The sequence below is a fragment of the Filicampus tigris genome, chromosome 15 (genome assembly GCF_054856515.1).
Source record: "Filicampus tigris isolate MCC_2025a chromosome 15, RoL_Ftig_1.0, whole genome shotgun sequence".
In the NCBI taxonomy this organism is placed as follows: Eukaryota; Metazoa; Chordata; class Actinopteri; order Syngnathiformes; family Syngnathidae; genus Filicampus; species Filicampus tigris.
The window spans coordinates 17,837,211-17,862,927 of record NC_141231.1 but is presented as its reverse complement, the minus strand read 5'-3'; the positions used below and the strand labels follow the sequence as shown (position 1 = coordinate 17,862,927).

At 41.5% G+C, this 25,717-nt stretch overlaps 1 protein-coding gene across 8 annotated transcripts in view; it reads right to left on the bottom strand.

Moving 5' to 3' along the window:
* vav2 (vav guanine nucleotide exchange factor 2) overlaps nucleotides 1-25,717 on the bottom strand; it is a 124,668-nt gene that overhangs the window by 76,791 nt on the left and 22,160 nt on the right. For all 8 annotated transcript variants that reach the window (XM_086053319.1, XM_086053322.1, XM_086053320.1 and 5 more), the window contains exon 2: nucleotides 9,586-9,702. In XM_086053319.1, coding sequence (XP_085909445.1) covers nucleotides 9,586-9,702 — 117 coding nt within the window. The remainder of the gene's footprint in view (nucleotides 1-9,585; nucleotides 9,703-25,717) is intronic.

The window sequence follows — 25,717 nt, the reverse complement described above, 5'->3', positions numbered from 1 at the left end:
GGTACACGTCCGTCATTTTTCGCGACGAACCGCGTCCGTCAACCCCCATTCACATCCTCCCCGCCCCCCGGTGACGGTGCCCCGTCATTTGTCAATCGTCAGCAAAATGGCCATCCATCAGTCTGACGGAATGCCCACCTCTGCCATGACCCATAAGATATTTTTCAGTTCCAGTTCCACAGAAGAATTCTGTTTGATTTTGATCACTATGGTCCTTGTTTACACTGGTAAACATTGGGAGGGATGCAAAAATAGCTGATGCCTACTATACCATTTCATGGTAACTGTTTATTGGAGTTAACCAATGCCAACAACAGTTGTACAAGACCACAGAGATGGCAGACTCAGTGCTGCAAAAAAAACAACAACACAACAACGCATTCTGTGAAATAACAGAATTTCAGTTGCTTGGGTTTCTTGTCTTTTAGGTCACCACACAAAACAAAGGAAGGGTCGAAATGCGGATCAACCTGTTAATTGAGAGCTCCATCTTCTGGCTCAGCTGTCCTTTCCAGACGATGGACTGATACCGCATCACTGTCACCGTTCACGTACTAGCTATCTGGAGATCTCTTCCATCTAAGGTAGCACTTCACTCCCGACCCGGAGGGTCCAATTCAACCATTATCGACTGACAACCATGGCCTCAGATTTAGAGGTGCTTATTCTCATCCCAATAGCTCCGGACTCAGCTATGAAACAACCCAGCAAATGCTGAATGTCACAGTTTGATGAGGCCATTAGGACCACATCATCTGCACATAACAGAGATGACCTTGCCAACTTTTCTGTTGAATTCATACACATTTCACACATTGTTTGGAAGTCATACGATCACTGTTTTGCTAACACTGAAATGATCTGCTTCGATGTATAACAGCCTCTATCTTAAGTAACAAGGTAAATCAGCACGGTAGTTTAAGTAGAAACAGAAACAACAAATGAGGGTGATAACTCAACCTCTAGAGTGGTTATCTTACCCTTGCTGCAACTACAAAATTATTATATTGTATAATTATTTGATTGGACACTCTAAATTGCCCCTAGGTGTGATTGTGAGTGCGGATGTTTGTCTCTGCGTGCCCTGCGATTGGCTGGCAACCAATTCAGGGTGTCCCCCGCCTACTGCCCGAAGACAGCTGGGATAGGCTCCAGCACGCCCCGCGACCCTTGTGACGATAAGCGGTATCGATAATGGATGGGTTATATAAGTATTACTACATACATTCATACAAGTGTCACAATTGATCTCTTTTCATCCCTCATTAGTTTTCTATGGTAATGTTCACAAATTTTAATTAGGCTTTGAAGTGAGTAAATTTTACTTTACTTTACCCACGCGTTAGGTAGTCCGCTCTACTGCCCACAGCTGGGTTTTGCCTTATTGCACCATGCAGGGAAATTAATGAAGAGTAGCATGGATGAGGATCTCAATTTTGCGGCCACTGCAGGGGGTGTTAATAACAAAATAAGGATCCTGACTGCTAGCTTTTATTCATAATTGAATTACAGTATGGCAAGCACAACGTTACATAGGAAAAGCGCGATATTAATTTAAACGCATCATCGTAGAACATCAAAGTCCGTCTCAAAGGGCATCCTCCATTTATAGACCATACTGCATAAGTAAGTGAAGTTCAATCATGCTCCAAAAATTACATCACCAACTTTTTCTGTCGAGTCACTTAGTTGATTGCTAAACATTCTCCTTAAACACATGTTAAAACTCTCGGATGTAATAAAAAAAAGTGCAACAGGAAGAGAGGGTGAGTGACTAAAACATTAGAGATTGGCACATCGGCGGAGCTGGAAGAGAGTGGATTATGAGAATGTATACAAGCACAGTAGGCGAACTTCTCTTGGCAAAATCAGTCCGTCAATATTGCGCTTTAAAAGTGTTACTACAACTTTCTATAATGCATGCCGCCAGTAATGAGATTCCATGTCATCCATTCAGTCTAATTTCCATTTTACAGCCCTGTGCTAGTAGAAATCAGAGCACACTGACTCCAGCTGAGACTTTATGGCCCATGGCTTGCAAGAGAGGTGGTGTGTACGTGCATATTCTGTACGTGTGTCCATCTGCCTGTGCCCGTGAGTGTCATGCAACATTTGGATGTGCCCCTCTTGATGAACACATTTAATGGCAGACCTGACAGTGCAATCAATGATCCAATTGACTTGGGTGGTTATTTCCACTTCCCTGATCACAAATACCTGACACTGTGGTTTTTGTTTAATGCGATACTACAACTGTGTGTACTTTGTCAAAGTGATGCATTTTATTTATATCGGAACATAATTTTGGTCACCATCCATCCAAGAGTAATATGTTGAAAGTGACAGTAATGAGTGTGCATGGTTCTATGACTCTATAGCCCTATATGCTGTTCTGGATAAACAGCACCATCATTGAATTGGGGTCTAAGGTGAACAACACAATTTTCTGTCTTAAGAATTAGAGCTGTAATTAAGGTGGGATGCCACATGTGTGAAAGGGGTTTCTGTAATGTCAAGACCAGTGTGTGAAGTTGACCACCCCAGAGTTTCTTCTCACACTGGCAGTGATGTTGTCACACATATTAGCAGAGGTGGGCATTTTACTAAATGTTGCTGGTCCGTCATTTGTCGTCCGTCAGCGACTAGGGTACCCGTCCGTCATTTGTCAGTCCATCATTTTTTGTGACGAACTGAATTGTAATTGTTAGTCCGTCAGTCAGTCAGTAATTTAGGTCCATCACTTAGTCCGTCAAAAGTCTGTGAGTCCGTCAATGTCAGAAAAACGGGTATCCGCCAGTGACGGTGATGCGATTAATGCAGATTACATTGATGGATGAAAACTATTTCCACCATTCATCAGTCTGTCATTTTTAAAAGGTGTCCCGCCATCTGTCAATCTTCAGCAAAACGGGCGCCAGTCAGTGACGGACGTCTGACGGAATGCCCAACTCTGCATTTTACCTAATCATGTGACGCACATTACCCGCATGGAAGTCCACACAGTTGTGTCAATATCCTCCTCTGTATGAAAGGCACAGGTGAATAAATGTCAGATCTTCTGATGCACCACGTGGGCAGGGTCTCTTGTAAAAGAGGCTGATGTGTCAGAAATGTGACTGACTGGTGATCAAGTCAGGGTGCATCCCTTTTCTAACCCTTGTTTCCACCAAACAATCAAAAGAAAAGTGTCATCGGAAGGATGAGTGATCAAAGCATTGGGGTTTGGCACATTGGCAGATGAGGGTGGCACAGGTGGAAGAGAGAGAATAACAGAATACATAGAAGTAAAATGGGCTGAAGTCTCTTGACAAGATCAGTTCGTCAATATCGGAGAAAGTGTTGCAATAACTATAAGGTCATGTTCTGTTCAGTTTATTGCAATTCCAATATAAACGTTCTCCAAAATATGTTCCCCGAGCCATTCTGGTTTTTAGGACCCTGGCCAGTAGCAGTAGTACGTTCCGGCACATTTAGTAATAATAGTCTGTTGGCATGATTTGAGGTAACGCTATTAGCATGTAGGAAACAAAAGCTTTGTTGGAGCAAACAAAGCTTATGTAGGAAACAAGACTTTTGTCGACTGGGATACGCTCAAGGCCCTCTTCTGTAATTCGATTATCTCCTCAGAGGACAAAAGCAGGCCATGTGAGTTAACATAAATTGCCAGAACACAACTGCTTTATATTTTGTGTTTCTGTTTTGGTGATTGAATGCCATCCCCTTTGTCAACAAAGAATTTGTTGACATGACACACTCTGCCATTTGGTAGCACATGATTTAATCATAGTTTTTGAAAAGCAGCTTATTCTTACGATGCCACCTCATTGTTCGACAAATATTTTTCAGTTGTATCTTCTACAGGACGGTGAGCCGCAGCTTAGTGTTAATAAATTGCTGACTGCTTATGACGCATGAGGGCTGGTCGAAAAGTGGTTTTGCCGCTTCTCTCTTTTTCATCTTTTTTTCCATGCAATTGATTCCGTAGAGAATGTACCAGTCCATCACATCTCCACCTGTGATTCCTCCCCTTCATAGGACTGGAAATAATGAGAACACACACAGTTCATTCTCGAGGGCCTCTTCTTCATGATCCCCTCATTGGGGTCTACAATGCTCTAAAGACAATCTTCCCTTCCAAAGGGGACACATCCTCCGGTGACCACTGATTCAAAACACTGCAACTCAGCGGCCTTTGAGCTGCTTTGTCAAGCTGTGTCAAATGGCAGGATGAATATTACAGTATATACTTAATAATGGAAAAAAGATGTTCCGTTATCTGTGCTATCGATTTTGTGATGTACTGTATTTCCGGTCTGGAACGCAAAACTTTTTTTTTTTTTAGACTCTTGTTAAATGTGTACAAGCGGAGTTGCTCCTCTTTAATAAAGGAGCGATGGGGCCTTGGTGAGGCGGGGCGCAGGAGTAATATGCAGCTCGACTGACATACAACAACCCTCCAACAAGAGTGCCAGTGTCACATCTGTATGTTGTTGGGTTTGGCTGCCGCTGATCTGATTGACAAATGGAGCTGCGGGAGTGGATACGATTGGAAAATGGAGGATGGGATATTCAGTAACTCAGTAAAATCATTTAAAACAGCATCTTATGTTTCGTTTTTGAACGGGTCAATAGAACATATATAATATAATTCTCTCATGCTATTAGCCCGCACAGTTTTCAAGATGATGTTACCCCAGGTAAAACAGATCGTGAAAGGTGAGAATTCATTTGTTGAAGAACACAAAAGCCTCAGAGAACTGAAGGAGATCCAGATGGCACTAATTGAAATGATCAGGGACGGGAAATTCAGGTCCAGGAAGTAAAAACCCTGCCATAGTTTGGCTTTAGCCACAGGTGCTTCTACTCAACTGGCAGGCAAACGAACTCCCTGAGTGGAAAGCACCTGTGGCGAGGTTTTTACTGCTTTGACCTGGATTTCCCATCTCTGGAAATGACACATCACAGGCCATGAAAAACCCAAGCTTTTACATAGCCATCTCGGAAAACCGGTGAATAGGGGCATGCCAAGGAATGCTAAAGTCCTGGAGACTAGCCACCTTCTGTCATCAAACAATATCTCAACTATCAACTCTGCGACAGTGAATGCATGACCACCTTATACCCAAACCAGCTTTCTGATCTGAGAATAGAGCATTTGACGACTGTGCCCCAGACAGCAACCGATTGCTCAGCAACCACCTGTATCTACATGAATCGCAGTAACAAGCTGTAGGGATAATGAGGTCATGGCAGATAGGGATGACAGGGGGTATAAGCACAGACGGGAGAGGAAGTACCCATTTATAATTCATGTCAAATGAATTATTATCAGTACTGTGGCATTTGGAATGAATTATTGATCATGTCTAGGAAGAACTTGCAGTTGGGGGTCCTGATGGACAGGGAGCAAGGTAAGAGGGTCGTGGAACCAGACACTAAAGTGTCTAGTGGAGAAAGATGTGTTTTCACAGTGGCTAATGAAGATTTAGTTGGTCTGATGAGATTCTTGCCGCAGTGCTGGTGGTAGTGGAAAAGTAGTACTGTCGCCATGTTGAAAGAATTCCTGCATTACCTCTTGGGAAAGACTTAAATAATTAATCATCTGTTAAGAAACTGCTGGTTGGTCAATTACGCAGAATTGACTATTGATTAACCGTGACTTGGGTCACTGATGGTGTAGTGGGTACACACGCCTGAGTTGTGTGCGGGCAGCGTGGGATCGGTTCCCGCTCAGTGATGGTGTCTGTGTGTGTGTGCCCTGCGACTGGCTGGCGACCAGTTCGGGGTGTAGTCTGCCTTTCGCCCATTGTCAGCTGAGATAGGCTCCAACACCTCTCCTTGACCCTGTACAGGATAAGCGGTGTGGAAGATGACAGATAACCATGACTTGACCAATTGCAAGCAAAATTGCTGTCTCAGCGTCAACTAATTTGCGGTCTAAAGCAGTGATCTTCAAAGTGTGGTTCACATATCACGACCAAACAGCAAAATCGATTATTAAAATATGAACTGATTTAAAAACCAAAAATAATAATAAATAAATGAAAAATAAGTGGTTCCTTAATTGAAAGTTAAGTTGCACCACAGTCAATTATCCTGCTAAGTTTGGAAACATTAGCCAAGTTTTTCCCCTAATACTGGTCAGAGTGTAGTCATTATCCAGTAATGTGACTTTAAAACACCAACTACAAAATATTGTGGGTACGTTAGCTTGTAAAAAGAGTGGTGTCATTATGGCAAGTTGACCCTAGTATGTACATCCGCTCCAAAATATTGGTAGACATTCCTGCATGTTAATGCTGGCATTGGTGCTAATGTTCAGAGTTGTGTGAAAAGCTTCCTACAAACTCGTTTTAATGTCATACCACAGTCCAAGTATGCCGCTCTTAGCCAAATTCAGTATTTATGTAGGCAGTTTGTATAATAGATCTCATCCAAAAATGCACGTGTTTCTCTTCAACTAATACTGGACTCCTGGTCCTGAGTTTAGGAAACAGCCCTGAAGTTGGACACATACACATACAAAATCATAATCTTCATGGTAAACTAAAAAAAAAAAAAATCACTTAGGTCACAATGGCAGCAATTGGACTTCTGATCCATCTATCACTTAAACTGTACTGGATCAGAGTGACAGACACAAATCACTGTCATGTCATCAGCTATTTGTTTTTATTCAACACTCACAATGTAGATAGTAAGTAATGTAGCATTTTTGCATAGTAGTATCTCAATATGATTATCAACTAAAAGATAAATAATAATTGATTTGGTAGTTACTGGTGAGCACATCTGCCTCTGATTTGTATCCATAGGATAGCCTGACTACGGCCAACAAACATCTCAGATGTTGGCCGTGCTGGGCATGGATGCCGAGTGGCCAGCTCTTTTTTTTTTTTAGCCACACCAAACAGGACGGAAATGAAAGGAGCAGAGTTCAGTTTGAAAACGATTAAGAGCAGCAGAGAGGGTAATCAAACATCCCCAACCAATGGCAATCACACTATCCGGACACAGTGGTGGCTTTCCTGCTGCTCGCTTTGTCTTATCCCAACATACCCCTACTCAGAGTGGGTGTGAGATAAATGAGTGGGGAGTGGAGGAAGAAGAAGAGACGAATGGGAGAAGCGAGATTGAAAGCAAAGCAAAGGGAAGTCAGGGAACAAATTAACTGTTATTTGGTGTGAATAAAGCAATTCATACATTCCCCACATCCTCACGTTGATTTTGAAGAAACTGACCTTCAGATGAACTTTTTACATTTCATTGGAGTGTATTAAATGTATTCACCTTGGCAATGTTCAAAGTACATCAGTAAGCACTCGAATGGCCTTTCACGGTTAAGTCTCAACTGTGTTTTAAATTGAAACTGATGCAAGCCACACAATGTCTGTTCTCCCTAATGAAGAAGGCAAATCTGACAGAAAGTTACCTTCCTTTGCTCTCTGGTTACAGAAGAAAATGAGCAAACTGTTGATAGATGGCTAACAGGTGCAGGCTAATTATGCTAATCATGGCAACAGCCAAATAAACTGATTGCCGTGTTCATTTAAATGACAGCAATGTTCCTTCAGTGGCTAATTAAAATAGGATGGGAGAACGGGAACGAGACGGCTGGGTTTGGATGAAAGGGGGTGTTTAAATAAAAATGTTCTCTGGGGTCTACTGTAATACGCTGCATTTCATTGGTTTAATGATGTCATAATGAATTTGTAATGATGGGGGATGGGTTAGGATGCAGAAAAAGTAGGAAGGTGATCCCATATGCTATCTGCTACTACATGGAATTAGTTCATGAGGTAGGTGCCTGAGACAGTGAAGGTAAAGGAGTTTTTTGCTGTTGTTTTTTTTTTAGAAGGGTGCAGTTCATTCACACTGGAAGTGGCAGCTACATTTTTTTTTCTAGCGATGCAGGAAACCAAACCTCCGTTTGCTTGTGAGTGAGGAAAAGTCATCATTAGAGCAAAAGGTGGTGATTAAAGGCCAGGGGACATGAACTCTGGGGCCCACAGCAGCTACTGTTGAAGTATTAAACAGTGAACAGGGGCTGATTAATGTTTATAGGGGATTCTGCTATAAAGCTATCTCCCTTGTGTCTTCTCCCCACAGTCCTGCTTGCATAACTTCGTTCCAGATCAGGACAAAAAAAAAAAAAGCGTGATGTTGTCTGGTGACAAATTAAACAAATACATAAAATGATGGCTAGCATCCCGCTATAACACAAAGAAAGGACCATGGGAAGGTAAGAAAAGATGAAAAAGCACATTTGATGAAGAGGGCGCAATGAAGAGATTCTGAACGGAGAAAGCAGCCTTATTTTAACATTCTACCTGAGCCATTTCCTCAATTTAAATGTATGCCACATTAGTAGGGATCTACTCAGTTCAATATATTATAATGTGATGTTTGGACTTAATGAAAAATCAATGGTGAGACAAGCCCACCACCAGTGAGACTAAACAAAAGCAATTTCCAAATTGACATATGGAGGTCCTATGTGATTGATTCTGACTGCTGTTTGATTTTAATACCATTCACTGCAAGCTCATTGACTCTCAAACGTCGTCTTGCGGTTTATCTACAAACTGCCAAGAGTCCTTGTCTGCTTTTTCCTTTTCTCGCAGTTCATTTATCCAGCTTTCCTTCAAGCCAGAATGGAAATGTTGCATTACATGAGACAAGACACCGAAATGAGAAGATAACAGGTTTGCACTTGTAATTAATCATGGTGTAATCAGATACAGTTTATGGAGAAGGCACCTCTGCAGAGTAAACCCACAACTGGAATCCAAATTCGGACTGTAGTGTAGTTTTTCAGAAATCTGACAAGAGACTGAATTAACTTTCATGCCACACGAGAGACATAATGATCAGTTGTCAAAATCGATTCAGCGACATCACACTCGCCTTGCTTTAACTGCAACAATGTAGCCACCAAAAGAGGAGTAGCAATGCCTTCATCGCAAAAGACACACCGTTTAAGGCATTGCGAAATTAAAAGTGAGTCGAGAATTTGTGCCATTGCCCAGTGACCTATAATTAAGAGTTTTGTTTTAAATCTAATTTGTTAAATATGAGACCATCAAACAAGTTTGTTCAGGGGCAGTTTCCTCCTGTACTTTTTCTCTTGTCATTACCACAAATGTCAATGGTCCAAAAACAGTCCATGTTATCTTGAAAGATTGGAGATCACGTCTGATAGACATTACCGGAATATGACTATTACATATCGTCTTTGACCAATCACAAAGACACACATCGGTAGATTTAATGTTACAGATGTCAACGATGGGATACATGCTCCATGCAAAGAAATTACGTTTAAACCCACAACTCCAGGGCTAGTTCAAACCATGTCAAGAATATTTTATTTGAGAGCATACAGTACTGTATCTCAATGAGTCATAGCCCTATTGCTATTCCAAGATAGCAATCGGAATCACAGTTTCTTCAATGACTGAATGACGGACACAAGCAGCATCTTGTTTCTCATCACCCACTGTAGTTAGAACAGCGAAATTGTTGTGTCCTGGCATGTCTCGTGCAAGTGTCTGGAAATGCAGAGGGTAAAAAAAATGCACTCACCTTGCCAAAGTCTCTGACATCAAAGAGGTCAAAAGGGTCAAACAGCTCACTGTTCCGCAGGCCAAATTTGTCATGGCATATCTTGAGGAATGTCCGGATGTTCTTCAAACACAGGAACTGTAAGAGAGAATGTAGACAAATGATAAAAATGCATCTAAATATATCTTTTTTTTTTTTTTTTATACAAAACCTCACTCATTTTAGAATTGACACTACTTGCCCCCCCCCCCCCAAAAAAAAAAAAAAACCTAGAGTATGACTCAAACAGACAAAAGGGTACAAGCGTAAAAGCATTGAACATTTTCACCACATCAAAGGAGTATTTTAACTCATTCACTCCCATTGACAAATGTACTTGTCTTTTCACAGTGCAGCCATTCAATCCCAGGAACATATTTATATTTTTTTCCAATTTTTTTCTAACGTTTGGGTAAAAGAGGGTCTGCAAATATCTGGTAGTGAATGAGTTAATATAGTAATGGTGATCATCTTTTAGTCCTACTATTCGTGTGCGGTCGTCCACTACCATCAAGTGAGTTGGCTGATTGCAGCCCCTGAGGTTGATTGGCTGTCTTTCTGATCAAGATTAAGTCAGAGTGGAAGCTATATCTCTAGACATCGGACAACCCCCTTGGCACAGAATATGCCTCTGGGTGCCTCTCTTATTGGACCAAGATATTGGTCTCGCGATCAAACTTACAGGACCACAAGTTTGAGATTTCACATTACACGTTACGTGGGTATGTATGTTGTGTGGTTGCGCCAGCTAGCATTTGCGCGACTTGGCTATTATTAGCGCTAATATACACACTGTAGAATACCTCAATAATAAATGACAAAAGAGTGGTGTGTGCCTGTGAACCGACGGGACACATGCGAACCTAATTGAAACAGTCAAACTGAAACGTTTGGAAACGGTCTTCTAAAGCCGTTCCATGTGTGCATGCGTGCATGTTAGTGCCACCTGTGGCAAGCAAGGTGACTGACGGGAGAGCGTTGATGACGTATGTAAACAAACACACATGTAAATGACCGTCTATCGAGTCCAAAAAACCAATCTTGAGCATTTCCGCTCATTGCGTGATAAGTTGATACAGTAATTAGCGTGACAGGGCTAACTTTGCATATCCTTTGTCTCAGTCATTTCAGCAAACTACGGACATGTGCTGTCCCAAATTTTAAACGCAATTAAACACAGAATTGAAAAATACATACAATTCCATACACTCCGCATGACAAAACATGGCTTTTATGCAGTTGCTGGCAATCTCAATATGCGTTTTCCTCTTCCACTAACACTTCCAGTTCCATCACTTCATCGTTAATTTTTGCGCTTGCGTCGCTCTCCTAAATGTTTCATGGTGAAATCCGTCAAAGCTAGCCGATGCGCAAAACCCCTGTTCTAATAGTGTGGGCTTCATAGAACCGAAGTTAGACTGGTAACTTTCAATCTAACACAATTACACTTGTTGTGCCACATTCCTAATACATCACGCCCACCCACAGTTCATGCAATACATTATAGTGAACGCGCAATTTAGTGCCCGCTATTCATGATCGTAGTCAATCAGGGCAAAGGATAATTTATGAAAAAAAAAAATGCTTCTCCCTACACTCTGCTAAAAGTTTTAAATGAGCACTTTGCTGAAATGTACACTTTGATTCAATGAGTAAAACCACCAGCAGCTTTGGCCATCACACCTCATGCTGGGTTAATGGCCACATGCCTTTAAGACAGCAACCATTGCACTCGGTGTTCATGTAGCCAAGTATGCACCAGAGCATCTATTCTCCTCAAGCGTTGAAAAATACACAACGTTCTCATTTCAACCTTACTGCAGCTTAATGAGATGTAGTGCTTCCTGTTGCTCCAATGGACCAAGTGAGACATCTTATGTGTCAGCCTGCTGAACTAATTAGCTTTCATAGTTTGAACTTCAAAACATAATCAACTCGAGCTCAGATCTTCCGTTATAGCTCAGCTAAAGGGCGGCTTCCATCTGATATGCTTCCCCGATTTTGCGGTATTTCAGTGGGTCTCTTCTGGCCACACCTGAGAGCCGTGCTGACTCATTCTCATTCAAGTGTGCACATCTGCTCGGTGCCGGTGTCATAGGTGAGGACACCACTAGAGGCCCGCCCTACCCCGCTGTAAGTAAATGTGATTGGTTGGCTACAGGACTGGCATTTGCGCTTCAGTGGCAAAGGTTATCCAGCCTATGAATTCTTACCTGCAGTGGGGGATGGTGGGGGGGGGGGTATTTTTTTTTTCCCCAGCCCGTATATGAATGGGTAACATTTGCTGGAGTGGTTTGGAGACCAGGGGGATGGAGAGGAGGGGAAGAATGATGTGTCTGACATTCTAATGCATGTTTAGAGATAAGGGAGCAGGAAAGCACTGGGCAGAATTACTATGATCTTACTGGGGGGGAAAAAAAATACTATATTTTCTGGTGGAGTGTGGAGTGAGGGTGCATGTGGGAATAAACAGGCTGTGGTCATCTCCTTAGGCTAAAGCTGCGTTCAGCACAATCCATCAGAATTTATCTCTCTAGTATGCAGCAACACTTTCAAGCATAAGAACGGATATTTGTCGTGGAATGTCGTAGGTTTAAAGTCATACTGTTCTACGCAGAGTGCTCTCTGCGGAACTAAGTGACAGATGAGGAAGACGTTGCTTTGCATTTATTACAAGTAGTTTGTCATTGTGTTGTGTCGTATTCCAGTTTTTAAATCGCAAGCCTATATTTAGAACCAACAGTTGAGAGAATGAAGAAGCCCCTCGCTTCCATCCATTGTTGTTGCTTATCATCTCTCTCCAACTCAAGCGTTTAACGCGGCTTCGAACGAGTGACGTCAGATGAGTTTCCCCGCAACGACCAAGGCAGCCTTTTGCAGCGGAAAGCCTATCCCGCTAAACAAGCATAGCCAACTGATCTGTGGCCAAGTGAGTGGGTACAATATATTGGAAAAGAAATGTAAACTGCCTTTAGACACTATAAAATCAGTGGACACTTTTCAGACTTCTAAACTACAGATTGGATCACTGCTGCAATACTATTTAAATTGAGTCCATTAATCCAGCACCAAGCACTTTTTGGTATCGAGCCACATTGTAAAACACCCATTCATGGTTTTACGAGTATCGTGTTACAATAAAATTCAATTGCAAATTAGAAAAGCGAGCAGGTGTTTTATTCTTTTTTGGCTTTTAGATTATGAACTCGTTTTGTGGCTTCTTTTCACCTGTTCCCGGGCTATGAGAAATGGGGTAGGATGAGGAAAAAGAGAATTGGAGAAATAAGTGATTGCCGAGCGGTGGTCTCAGCTGCAGGTTTCGTTTTTTGCAAAGGTGTCACATGATCACAGATGCAACAGCTCTAATTTTGAGTTCTCCATTAAGAGCAAAACCTTGTTAAAAAAAAAAAAAGTGGTGTGGTTGACAGGGATGACAATGGAATGGAAGGAATCCTTTATGTTGGGAAGTGCGAAAAGGAACGATGGAGAAACAGAACGGAAGTAGATGGTGTAGTCTGAATCTGGTGAAATCTTGCAATGCAAGTGCATACAGATGGGAGAATGTTGCCATGGAAGCCAATATCAAGGAAAAGTCGTCTGCTCAGAAAATCTTGCTACATGTGACACTGCTAACAAAAACAGGAAAAATAAATACAACACCACATTTGACAAATAAAAACAAAAACGCTCAGATTTCATTCAAACTTGCTGCTTTCACGTCTCTGAGGACAACCACCTGTCAGTCACATGCATGACTACACCTGACACCACAAAACAGAGACTGCTGCAGAAGAGGGGAAAAAAAAGAGAGCCAGTCAGGGACAACTGCAGCAAAAATGTTTCAGTTGATCCTCAAAGTGACACACACAAAATACACAGTTACTCCCAATAGTGTGATGGATTTTGCCCCAAGTCTGTTTGAGGAGAGCTTAACCAGCAGACTGAGCTGAGTCACGGAGATGATCAAATACTCAGCCAACCGGACGATTGAAAGCGATTGATGCCTGTCTGGAAATACCACGAGAATGAATTTCTCAGCAGGTGAGAAAGAAGGCAGCAACGACACAGCAATCTCTCCACACGAAAACCTTGCTTTAGCATTTACTGGAAAACGAACAAGCTAAACATTTTCTCTGCAGGTAATGATTCTGTCTTCACGATTTTCTCCATGAGAAAAACAAAAAAAACTTGGTTCAACCTGTGACCTGTAACTGTATCTTGAACCCGTCAATTTTCGATACGGCACATCAGAGTGTCAGGTGAGCTGGTGGCCAACCTGCTTCCAGGTCACCCAGATCTTGAAGTCGGTAAAAGAGAAAGGCCCTGCTCTGGCAAATTAGAGGAGATGACGCATGAATAATTCATTGCAAAGCATGCAAATGTGTTAATCTTATCCTATTAGCCCTAAAAGCCTGTAAGCAGGCGAGGATTGACCACCGTTTTAAATCTTGTACAACCAGCAGCTGAGCAGACAAAGCTCAACTACCTCATTAGTGAGGTCCATGAGGCTTGTGTTTCAAAAATGGCCGTTAAATAGGCCACATGCATTATTTTAGTGGGGTTAATCTCCATTACAAAAGACAATAAGTCAGCTGAGAGGATAGACTCCGAAGGTGTTGACCACTGTGATGACTACATTATTAAATTAGGTCCACTTTCACCTTTCCTACGCTCACTCTGAGAAATATGCATCGAATGCAGATCTGGCAAGCCAAAGACAAATATTAGGTCATTTGTGAAAACAGAAACACGGTGACCCTGCATCTAAAACCCAAAAACTTTTAAGGAAGGAAAAGCTTTGTGAGAACTCGAAACACAAGTGAAGCAATAAGACACAAATCCCTTCTCACTGTCTGACGAGTCAAATAATACGATCTTTGCTTGAGAACAGTGGCAGAGGAGCCGATCTGCATTTTCACTATGAGCGATGCGTTTAAATGGCCGCCATTAGCGCTGAGCCAAGGGTTGAGACTGAACATTTAGATCGAATTAATTACCCCCCCAAAATCGACCACATCCTGATTAAAACTCCTTGCTTTGGCGGTGTGATTACATTTTAAATAATGCAAAGGGGGACAAAACGAAAAAGTAAGTGAACGACAAAGGTGAAAAGGAAATATTCAATACTATTATCTACAGCAGAACATCTAAATCCATCACCGCTGAGAGAATACGATTTTGAATTCCCCCGCCCTTCTTTGTAAAAAATAGGCCTTGAAAACTGGGAGTGTGTCTCGAGAGATAAGCTATCACAAACCACCCTCAGAAAAATTAGCACAATTATCAATTCTAAAATAAATAAAAACCCCAGGAAACAAGTTGAGAAGTTACTACTCTACTGGTGGAGAAATGACACAATGCTAAGCCAAGGCGCTGTAAAAACGAATACAAATCGGATTAAAAATGTGAAATTACGAAATATAACACCGTTAATATGGTTTACTCTCACCATAAGAAAGCTGAAACATTTTTTCCCCCATATTGGCAGGAAAGGCAAAACTATTGTCATTCCTAGAGTTGAAAAGGGGCGTGTCCGGATGTGTCTGTCGAGCCATTCCTTGGCAATACGTCGTTCTGCGTTCATGGAGGTGATCCAAACCATTTTACAAATGATGTGAGGTCATAAAACAGCTCCAACACAACCTGCTGTGCGTGTGCATAATGCACTCCCCCCTAGCTACCATTGGCGCTTATACAAATCAGTGTATCCAAGCAACAGGCTGTGCTGCAGAGATCCACGAATAAAGTGAGGTATTCCCACACGGGCCTGCACTACACCGGAGGCTTGATGAATGTGGGATGGTCCACTGAGACAGCCACGGATCAATGGCCAGGTAATTTACGGCATCAGACAACAGAGTGGAAGACTACATTCATCTTTTCCCATTCCCGCTTAAAAGTGGCAACCGTCCCGTGTGAAACGTTACCTCTCACTTTTCCCCACATAAATCCTTCAGCGCTCAATATGCACACATTACGGCGACAAAGATCTCAACTGGGCAGAGCGTGGCGACACACGTGCAATTCAAGGGCTCAAGCATGAGTTAGCCTCTCGATTGATGACTCATCTAATCGGCGTCTTGGGGATTACCCTACCCAAATATGTCGCTAAGGATTTGGAAGGAGGGGAAATATAGTGCAACTTTAGTTCCAACTAATCATTATCTATTTAACTAATGCCAACTACTCCAAACACCCCCACTTAGCTCGTGCAGTAATGTAAGGAAGAAGAAGAAGAAAAAAAAGATCCGAATCCCAAATGCAAAGAGGACCAAGGAGTACATAGTTAGCACAGGTTGTTGGCCTTAGCTTTGTTTTAAGGAGCTATTAGGTAGACAGGAGGATGCAGCTGTGTGCTCTGATGGCTGTGATTATCTCCAAGGTGACTAATGCTATTAACACGGAGAGCAGCCGATTAATTACCCAACTTGCACTGGGGCCCACTTTAATCATCACGCCCACAGCTTGGATGAACATTCAAGCATCACATATACAGTGGATAAAAAAAATATCTATACATATTCTACACACCCTTTGTTCAAGATTGTGCCCAAAATGAATCATTTCCAAAATGTTCCCACCATTAATGTGAACTCTAATCTGTACAACTCAATTGGAAAAAAAAAAAAAAATGGGAGCAGGGAAGTAGATTCAATTTTGCACCCATTAGAACTAAGTCTAATAGTTCTCCTTATATCGGGTGAAGTTGAAAGTGAAATGCAAGCATCACACCACACCAAACCAAACCAGACCAAACATGCAGATGAGGGACAGAGACAGGACGCTTGCAGGCTACCATCGAGCTAACAACTGGTTATAATTTCCATATTTCTTTTCATCCACTGCGGGCTTTGAAAGGCAGAACCACTGCTGCCTCTGAGCCACTCGCCAGATGAACAAAATGATGTTGAAAGTGAAGGCAAGAACCAAACATGTGGTCTACAGCTCCACACTTATCCAACCGTCACCCTTGACAAATATGATTAACAAAGCCACAACAATCACCGAAAGCAACACAACTGCAGCTGCTCAAATCACAGAGTACGGCTGGCAACACAGCTGAATGAAATCAAGTAGATATAGATATATAGATATATAGATATAGATATATAGATATATAGATATATATATATATATATATATATATATATATATATATATATATATATATATATATATATATATATATATATGTGTGTGTCAGGGTTTTATGAAGAAATGTACTCGCTCATGCTTCAAACAGGGTTCGGCTGCTTGCAGTCTCCATCATTTTTATGGCATTCTCATCATGGTTGGAGGCTTGAGGGCATTTCAGGCCATTTTAGCAGCAAGACCGAACTGGCATTCAAACTTTGTTCTTGTACAGTATGTAGCTACAGCATATAAACGCAATGATGTTTGGCGCAAAAGCATAATTCCATCGACACATTCAAAATGTGCTATGCATCTGGAATGCAAAACACTTTTTCAAAACATAATTTTCTAGATTAATTTAATCAACTTGATTTTCGGTTAATTGATTAATCGGGGCAAATCGATTTTAAATAAATAATCGTTACATCCCTACTGAACATGCCCACTTCTTATACTTCCCGTGCAAATTAGCCCTCAAAACATGTTGGCGCTGCAATTTACAATTAATCCGAACAATCTTTCCATCTCAGTGGAAAAAATTGGTAAGATTGGTAAGAAATAAAAACACTGACTCTCCTGACAGAAACAAAAAAAGTCACACCAACGCTCATTCCTGCTGAAACTGAATTAACTTCTCACGTGACCCAGCTGTCTGCCTGGGCTCAGGTAGACCAAACCTCGACATCAAGCAGAACAAAGGCTTAACGCTTATCTTTTTTAAAAGCCACTAAGAGTCTAAGAGCGGAGGCGTCCAAACGAAAAAGAGATACTGAGAGCTTTGTCAGGCGGATATAGAAGCAGTGGCGCGAAGGGCAGGATCAAACGTCCACTTTCTGCCAGTAATCCACCTTGAGAGGGAGGGCGGGAAGGTGGGAGATTGCGGCAGCGGAGAGTATTGGAGAAGAGAAGAGGTGAAAACTGGTTAACTGGCTCTTGCATCCAGCAGGCCGGGTGACGCAAGTGCTTACACAAACCTGGGAAAAATCCCAGCTCAGGGCCTCAAGTACAGAAAGAGGATGTATGTATGACAGAGTTTGTGTGCTCATACAGTATGTAGCTGCTTTTAAATGGAACACGCTGATTACTCTATAATTGGAACGTTTGAACCTACGTACAAAAGATGAAACCTCCAGTGCGGCTGTAGCAATGCGGAAACCCGCAAAATCATATAATTACCATGATTTCCATACAGCGAAAATGAGGCCAAAACATGTGTAAACCTTTTCAAATGAAACACATGCCACATACATTCCGTCACGTGAATAGCCAATAATGACAAGATGTCATAATCTTTAATTACGCTCGCGATGGTTCTTCGTGTCCACTTGGGACCAGACATAAGATTATGTTCTCTTAATTAAAAACACAGAAATACCTGTAGTTACACTCCAATATTTTCTTTATATGAAAATATAAAATGAGCAAGCACTTGGGTCATTTTAAACATTAGCAGCCAAAAGGAAAGCGGTTGTAAAAATGTACTTCTAATGACAACAAAAGAGATTTCATCCCTCTCAGATACAAAACTCAACATTGATTTACCTCCCTTGAATATGACTCTTATTAAATCAGAAATGATTCTTTATCAATAAACATCGAGACGTAACCTCTTCTCTTGGCTGGTTGATTCAATTTTGCTCTGGACAAACATGCTCCAAAAGAACTCATTTTCACTTTGATGAATTGCTGTTAAAGACTCGGTCTCTCGTGGTGTGGTCCACTGCAGCATCTCCGCTGTCTGCGGTGAGCCCCGCCCTCGCTGGAACTCAGACGAGCTAAAAGGCCCCGCAGTAGAAAATCAGCCCAGTTTTTGTACTCATTTGGCTTAGTCCCTGTGAAAATTCCTCGATTGTCCAGGGAGGGAGAATTTTTATCTCGTTTTCTTCATACAGTACATATTGCTGTCCGTGTTTAATCCAGCACAAAAAACACAGGCACCAAATTCCTGAAATGGAAAAATAACTGACCTACAGAACGGAACCATGATCATTTCTACCATTTTCTCCGTGATCTCAAATAGATTTCTCCTAATATACAGTAGATGATCTTGAACGGAGCGGGGAGAAAGGACGACGTCAGCAGCAGCCAAGCGAAGCTATGAGATATGATTGCGAGATCATCCCGTAGGGCAGAGGTGAGACTCAAAGAGGCAAAAGCAGCTTGATAGACCCTTTCTCCTCTCCGTCTCCCACGCACTTGGACTCTGCCTGCAGCACCTCTTTAAAAATAGGAGGGAGAAAAAAAGCTGTCACTCTGGATTTAGCCTACTTTCCAACGCGGCCATTCATTTCAAAGCAGATGGCTCAAAAAAAAAAAATGGGGGAGTGGGCGGGTGGAGGGGAGTCTCCTCGGCTGCTGAATAACAAAGTGGAGATTGGTGACCGACGCTGAGCGCTGATTTTAAAGCACAATATTTCTGAGGAGTTCATGACCACTAAGAGGTGGTATGGCACTAAAATCATCAAAGGGTGATGCGGTTATAAACGAGCCAGACATTAGGTGATGAACACTGCTGACGTTATCACATCTTGCCTCGTTGTAGCGTGTCATCATACCCTCCGAAACCTCTCCGGCTGGATTTTTTAGAGGTGAGATGTCCGGATTTAAATAGTTTCTTGGAAATGAAACAAAAGAAGGCAGGTGTGGGAAAAGCTTGACTCCATTTTAAGTGGATAATGTAAACCATACATGAAAAGCAGGTCGCAATAAACAGCCATGCCATAAAGACCTGACAACCCCACATGGCGCTAATAAAGCTGTTAGCCTGTAAAGCTTGTAAGATGGGCCCAAGATGAAGCAATCTCCTCATCTGCAAACTGTAATTAATTAACATGCCCGCGCCTTGCAGGTTAAGATAATGCACAGCGCGTTTGGTAAATCATATCACAAACAAGGCATCCTCAAGGACAATCATTAATCATGACATCAGCCATCATGGCCAGCGTCCTTGAGGCATTTTTCAAACACGTTTGCTGTTTTCAATTAGAGCCTGTATGGGTTTCCTCACATCACTGGATCAAGAATAGAATCCATCCTTTCTTTTCAAATTTCAACCTAGAAGAGCACATATAGAATCAACACCTTTGACATTTGACACTAGGGGTGCTCCGATCAGGGCTTCACGCCGCCGATTCCAATTCCAGAATATCCACGAGTGAGCCGTTCATTCTGTAAACCATCTTCAATATGGATGTGCTGAACATTTTCCAATTGATTTTAGAGCTGCAAATGACCACTATGTTGATAACCAATGAATCTATCGATTATTATTTGATTAAGCAAAGAAATCTGAAGAATCCGAAAGAAGAAGCGAGAGAAACGCTGCAAAGCTACGTCAAAAGAATAATTTCTATCACATCTCTGAGCAAATGATGTGTCGCAGGACTGGCCAAGCTTGGATCTGTGACCAGATGTAGACGGAGGTAATTATTTGCATACGGTTGCGAGAGTTCAGACTCTAATACTATTTGGAAATGATGTGGCAAACTCCATTACATGCAGGGGAGTTGGCAGAGTAATGGAATATTTGATCAGCGTAGACGCACTACAGCTCAAACATGGCGGGAGGTAATAGCTGGATGTTGGACGTGATGCTGCCATCCTTTTGTATTGTCTCAAGACTGGCCTAGGAAGAAATTTACTAGTTACTAGTTTTGCACACACAAATGTCATTTTGTCACCAAGGTTATTAGAGTTTAAAAAAAAAAACAAGTAAAATAAATAATCAAATAAAAACTACAACAATAAAAACACCCAACATTAAAAAAAGTAAATAAATAAAACCAAAACCCCAAAAAAGTAAACTAAACTAAAACTAAGCATTTTCAGAAAAACAAAAATGAACAAACTCACTCTAAAAACTGAATTGAACTAAATACTGAAGCCAAAACAAACCAAAAAAAAAATCAAATTCTAATGAAAAATCCCAAACTATTACAAGAAACTACCTATAAGAAACACGGTTTGTCTAAACGTAATTGCGGTCATCAGCCACAACGGTCACTGCTTCAAAAGTGCGTCGATTGTGTCTTGGCACGCACATTCACGCTGGTGCATTCTGATGGGACCCGTGATAGCTTAAGACGCAAACAGTCCATTTAACCTTATCGAAGAAGTTAACGTGCTGACTAAGAGAAAACGAATAAAGGAAAAATAAAACCTCGATAATATCTCTCGATAGCTACACACTTTACTTCGACGCAGTTGTATCCCTACAACACACAAGCCCTTAAGGCAACTGCACTCTTTAATGACTCAATAGAATGGTCGATAGAGCAGGCGCACGTATACTCAGGTGAGCTGAGCTGGCATGCTGAGCACAAAGCTTGCTTTATAGCGCTCAGTGTGATAGTTAATGGAGCATAACCTGAAGTAGAATTCTGTGAAAAGATCACCTCTACAGTTCAAAGCTGAGGTACATGACATTTGCTTCACTCGGTGAAAGAGTCCAAAGTAAATGTCGAGAGGTGGAGGTTTGGTCCGAATACACAATGGAAAGGGGGTCTGAAATTCAGATCGGTGCTTTATTTCAAAATAATAGCATACAAAACAGTCTCGCTGCAGCAGGCAAAGGCTGAATCCGTACAAAAGAGGTTTTGTCTTGTCTGGCTTTGGCGCTGATGTCGCTTTGGTATGAAGCAAGACAGCCACAGGCCATATGTAGCCTACATGTCAGAAAACGTGTGCGCTGCATTGTACAAAAATAGATATTTAGAAAGAATGTGCTACGAGAGTGTCGATTGCTCAAAGCATGCTGGAATTTTGCCAAATCCAACCAGTTCAGGCAAGGAAATTTCCTTTTCTTTTCTTTTTTTTTACACTAGCTTTTAAATCAACTTTCGCCTGACATTCACCATTCGCTGAATTGAATGTCTGTATGATGTCTGAAACAAATGTGTGCATTAAATCAGAGGATAATTAGAGAGAATTGTACAGATTGAGGTTTAACCCTTCAGCATCTGGCTCACCCACCAGAATGCACAACACAATGTTTAATGCTAGCATTACAACTAAAAATAATGGACACATTTAGTTGCAACAACAAAGTGTGTGCGGTCCTTACACTGATTAATAATTGCCATTATTTCTGCTGTGGGGGGGGGGGGGGGGAATTGATTGAAAATTCCACTTTTCTATGACACGTGGTCCCCCCAAAATTTGTAAAATTAAGTTGAGGGGAAAGTGTCTTGAAATCAAAGGAAACGTCAGAGCTGTCTTATCTCAAGTGTTGAACAAAGCTGTCATTCTGATTTTGAAGTGGCCTAGTGCTAAAGACAAAGTACACACAACCAACAAGCATCATTGCAGTTTACAGTATGCGAACAGTGCTGCTATACTACGCGCTACTATGTCAGTGACAGAAAGAAAGATGAACTGGACTGCGGGTGAAATGACAACCATGTCCAACACTGGACGACATGTGCGACTAATGCTAGCGGCAATGCACCCAGTGCGTTGAGCCGCTGAAGAAGGCATCCATCCAACACTGACAGCACAGGAAGGAGAAAGTTTAGATTAAATGGGTCTTTGAATTTGCTATCCAATCATTGTATCCTTTGACAAGCACATTTAATACATTGCACTAAAAAAAAAAAATCTAGTGATGATCGTGTTGTGCTTTGATTTAGTAGCACATGGGGGGGGGGGAGTCAGTGTTGCGCCCCGCTTTTGCGTTTTCCAATCCTTACTGAATTTTGGCTGGCTGTTTGGCAACTTTGCTCCAGGGTACTTTTCCTTGTAACGCTTCTTCCATACATTTCATCCTTACAGATGGCATCTCTGTTATGTAAGCAGCATGTGTGAGGTCTACCATGACACACGGGACTATCAGATGTCTAGCTTAATGTCTTCATTATTCATTTATTGTTTTAACCGTCTTTGCTGTTGTATGACTTTTTTTTTTTTATTCTTACTCCATGCGCAGCACTTGTTGTTTTTAAGTGCTCTATAATACAGTTGAGTTAAAGCGGAACTCAACCCAAACATCTTTTTTTAAGAATATGTTCTATGTTTGTTGAATATGAGTTAAGCAACAAAATCCACCCCTTTTTAGCCATCTGTGGGGGCGGCCATTTTGTCACTTCTGTCGACTGAAAATGACATCGCACACCCTCAGGGCTCGACCAATCACAGCTCAGCTTCAGAAAACAGGTGAGCCGTGATAGGTCGTTATCGGAGCCCTATCTCTGATTGTGATCTGTGTTTCAGTCGACGGAAGTGACAAAATGGCCGCCCCCTGAGATGACTCAAAACGGGTGGATTTTGTTGCTTAACTTATATCTCATATTAATCATATTGCCTTGTTTCAAGTAGTGGGCTTGCATAGAACAATTCTTGAAAAAAAATATGTTTGGGTTGACTTACGCCTTAGGTCATAAATTAAGTCAAATCTCATGTATTCAGTTCCACATATTTACACTAAACAATTTAAATGGAATGTTAACAGCAAAACTAGAAGAAGGCCTTCATCTCCATGTCGGCACATCTTAACAGCGGGAGGACAGCTATTTGCTCATAAAGGTGTTACAGTAATAAGAGGGCCCATTACAACAGCCCATGCTCTACAGGAGGCAAATGATTATTAGGCATATCCTAGTGTCTGTCCATCTATCACACGGCAGGGAGTGAAACATTGAGGCCAACTAATGTCCACTTATGTGAAGCCAAAAATAAAGTAAAATATCATAAAGTGTCTGAAGTGGATTGCTAAGGGAGAGCAGAAGGAGGATATCGTTTGCATTCAGGCAAAAACATTTTGATGATTACGCTCTGAAAGTGAGACTCAGATGTGGATGCGGGCCAAGAAACTTCCAGACTATTTGTTTCGGATGACTGCAGTTTAAGTTACAGGATGTTGAACTCATAGTAGATCCTGCCAACTTTTTTCTTTTTATCTCCGAGCGCACCATCAAATGAGCAAGCGCTGCCAGTTCGTGTTTTAGACATACAGTGTGTCGCGCTTTCCATCCTTTGATGTGTTCCATATGAAAAGCATAAGTGCTGCTCTCCATAGAAAAATAAAAAAGCTCGACGTTTCACACAAATATCACCACTCCCCTCCTCAGCTCCAGGAGCAAATAAAACAAACAAGTCCACCACGCACGGTTATTTTACAAGCGCAAGATCAGGTCCATTACACTGCTAATAATTGATTAAAGAATCGCTGATTGGATGCAACTCCAGATTAGCATACCCATCCGAGAGGTTTACTTGTGAACGCATTCAGAAAAGAAAAAAAAAAAAATCATCGCTCATACTCTTCACCATGACGCGAGCGCGTTGTTTCATTTTAACATTGTTTGAATAGCGGCTCCCGGGTACAGTGCCTGTCGAGCGCCAGCATATTAGAAAACAGCATGGTGGCACAGCATTTGCGGCGGAAATTACACATTAAGCCGCTGTGTCCCATACGATAATTATTCAATTACACTTTCATTGCATTTGGTGATGCAATTTTGCCTGAAAGTGAATCTCAACGGCCATTAGGAACAGGGCATTAACAGATGGAACTTAGTGGAACACGGTGTAAAAGGGCCAGTGAAATTAAACAAGATATGTGGCATAGATTACGAAGACGGTGCAGCCACGAAGCGCCACTTCTCCATATTTCAACTCTCAACTATGAACTGGATCAGAAAGTGATTATGCAGTTTGTGAAACTTTCACCGGAAACACGCTGCATTATTCACTTCTGCTCAGTCTGCAGAGTTAATATGGACTTATCAAAGGTTTTAACGCTTAATCAGACCGTGTCTGGGAACAGAAAGATCCAAACGAAGCAGAGGGTTTATAGTTACAGCTGCGATGTACTTTGTTGACCTAGTTGGGCGACTAAAACGCTAATACATAACTGTATGTATGTATTGCATAAATGTAATCAACCCTTTTACTTCTTATGCTCTGGTGTACAATTTTATTGTATTGAATTGAATTTAAAAGCAAACTTATAAAACTTAACCTGAAGCAGTCATTTGCTTCTCTTGCAATATATTGGAAACAAATCCAGGGTTAAAAGAAAGCTAAATTTGTCATCAAGTTACTGTATTCAACTTGATTGATGAAAAGTAACAACCTCACAATCTGACCAGAAAAATAAAGTTCTCTTTCTAGGGCTGCACAATATATATCCCCCCCAAAAAATATCGATATCACGGTATTGGCTCATGCAATACACATATAATAATTTTCTTATGGAATTGTATGCTTTTATCTGAATTTGACCAGTCATACATACACTTAAATGTGCATCGCCACCCAATAGTTGGATATTATTTAGAGGAATTACAATTACTTAGCGAAGAACACATGAGCTTGCTTATTTTGCTGCATAAAAAATGTCATTCTTTCATTAGATGATAAAAATGTCATTTCCTTAGGTGCATGTTAAATATCGCAAATAATATCGACGTCGCGATAGCCAACATCCATATTGCATTTCGCATGTTTTTCCAATATGTGCAGCCCTATCTCCTTCTCATTTCCAGCATATGCTTTGAACAAAGCTGTACACCAAGACGTGCTTCTTATTGAGTGTTTCGCCAAGTTAAACTGATCAATTTGCATGGCTTGCAAGGTAAGCCCTGCACTTAAGCCTTGGCTGAACCATGCTTTGTTCTATGACTGTGCAGGTTTGTGCTATGTTGCAATAAATCCATTCTACTCTTTCAAGTGGCTGCTACTCAGATATCTGGATCTTTTTTTTTTTTTTTTTTTTTTTTTGCCCAGCTTTATACAACAGACTCTTTGCTATCAGGTCTACTTATCAGCCTGTCACAGTGTATGGTGAAGATAAATCTAGCCAATTAAAATTTAAATTGCTGGGCGCACTGCCGTGACTTTGCTTCTTTTCTGTGCGCGTTCACATCTCCTCGGCATGCGGGTGGACTGCTTCAGTCGGAAGCAACATTCGACAAACATAACACACGATGGACAATTCACAAATGCAGTTCTTGGGGACACTCCGATTCTGATTAATATTGCG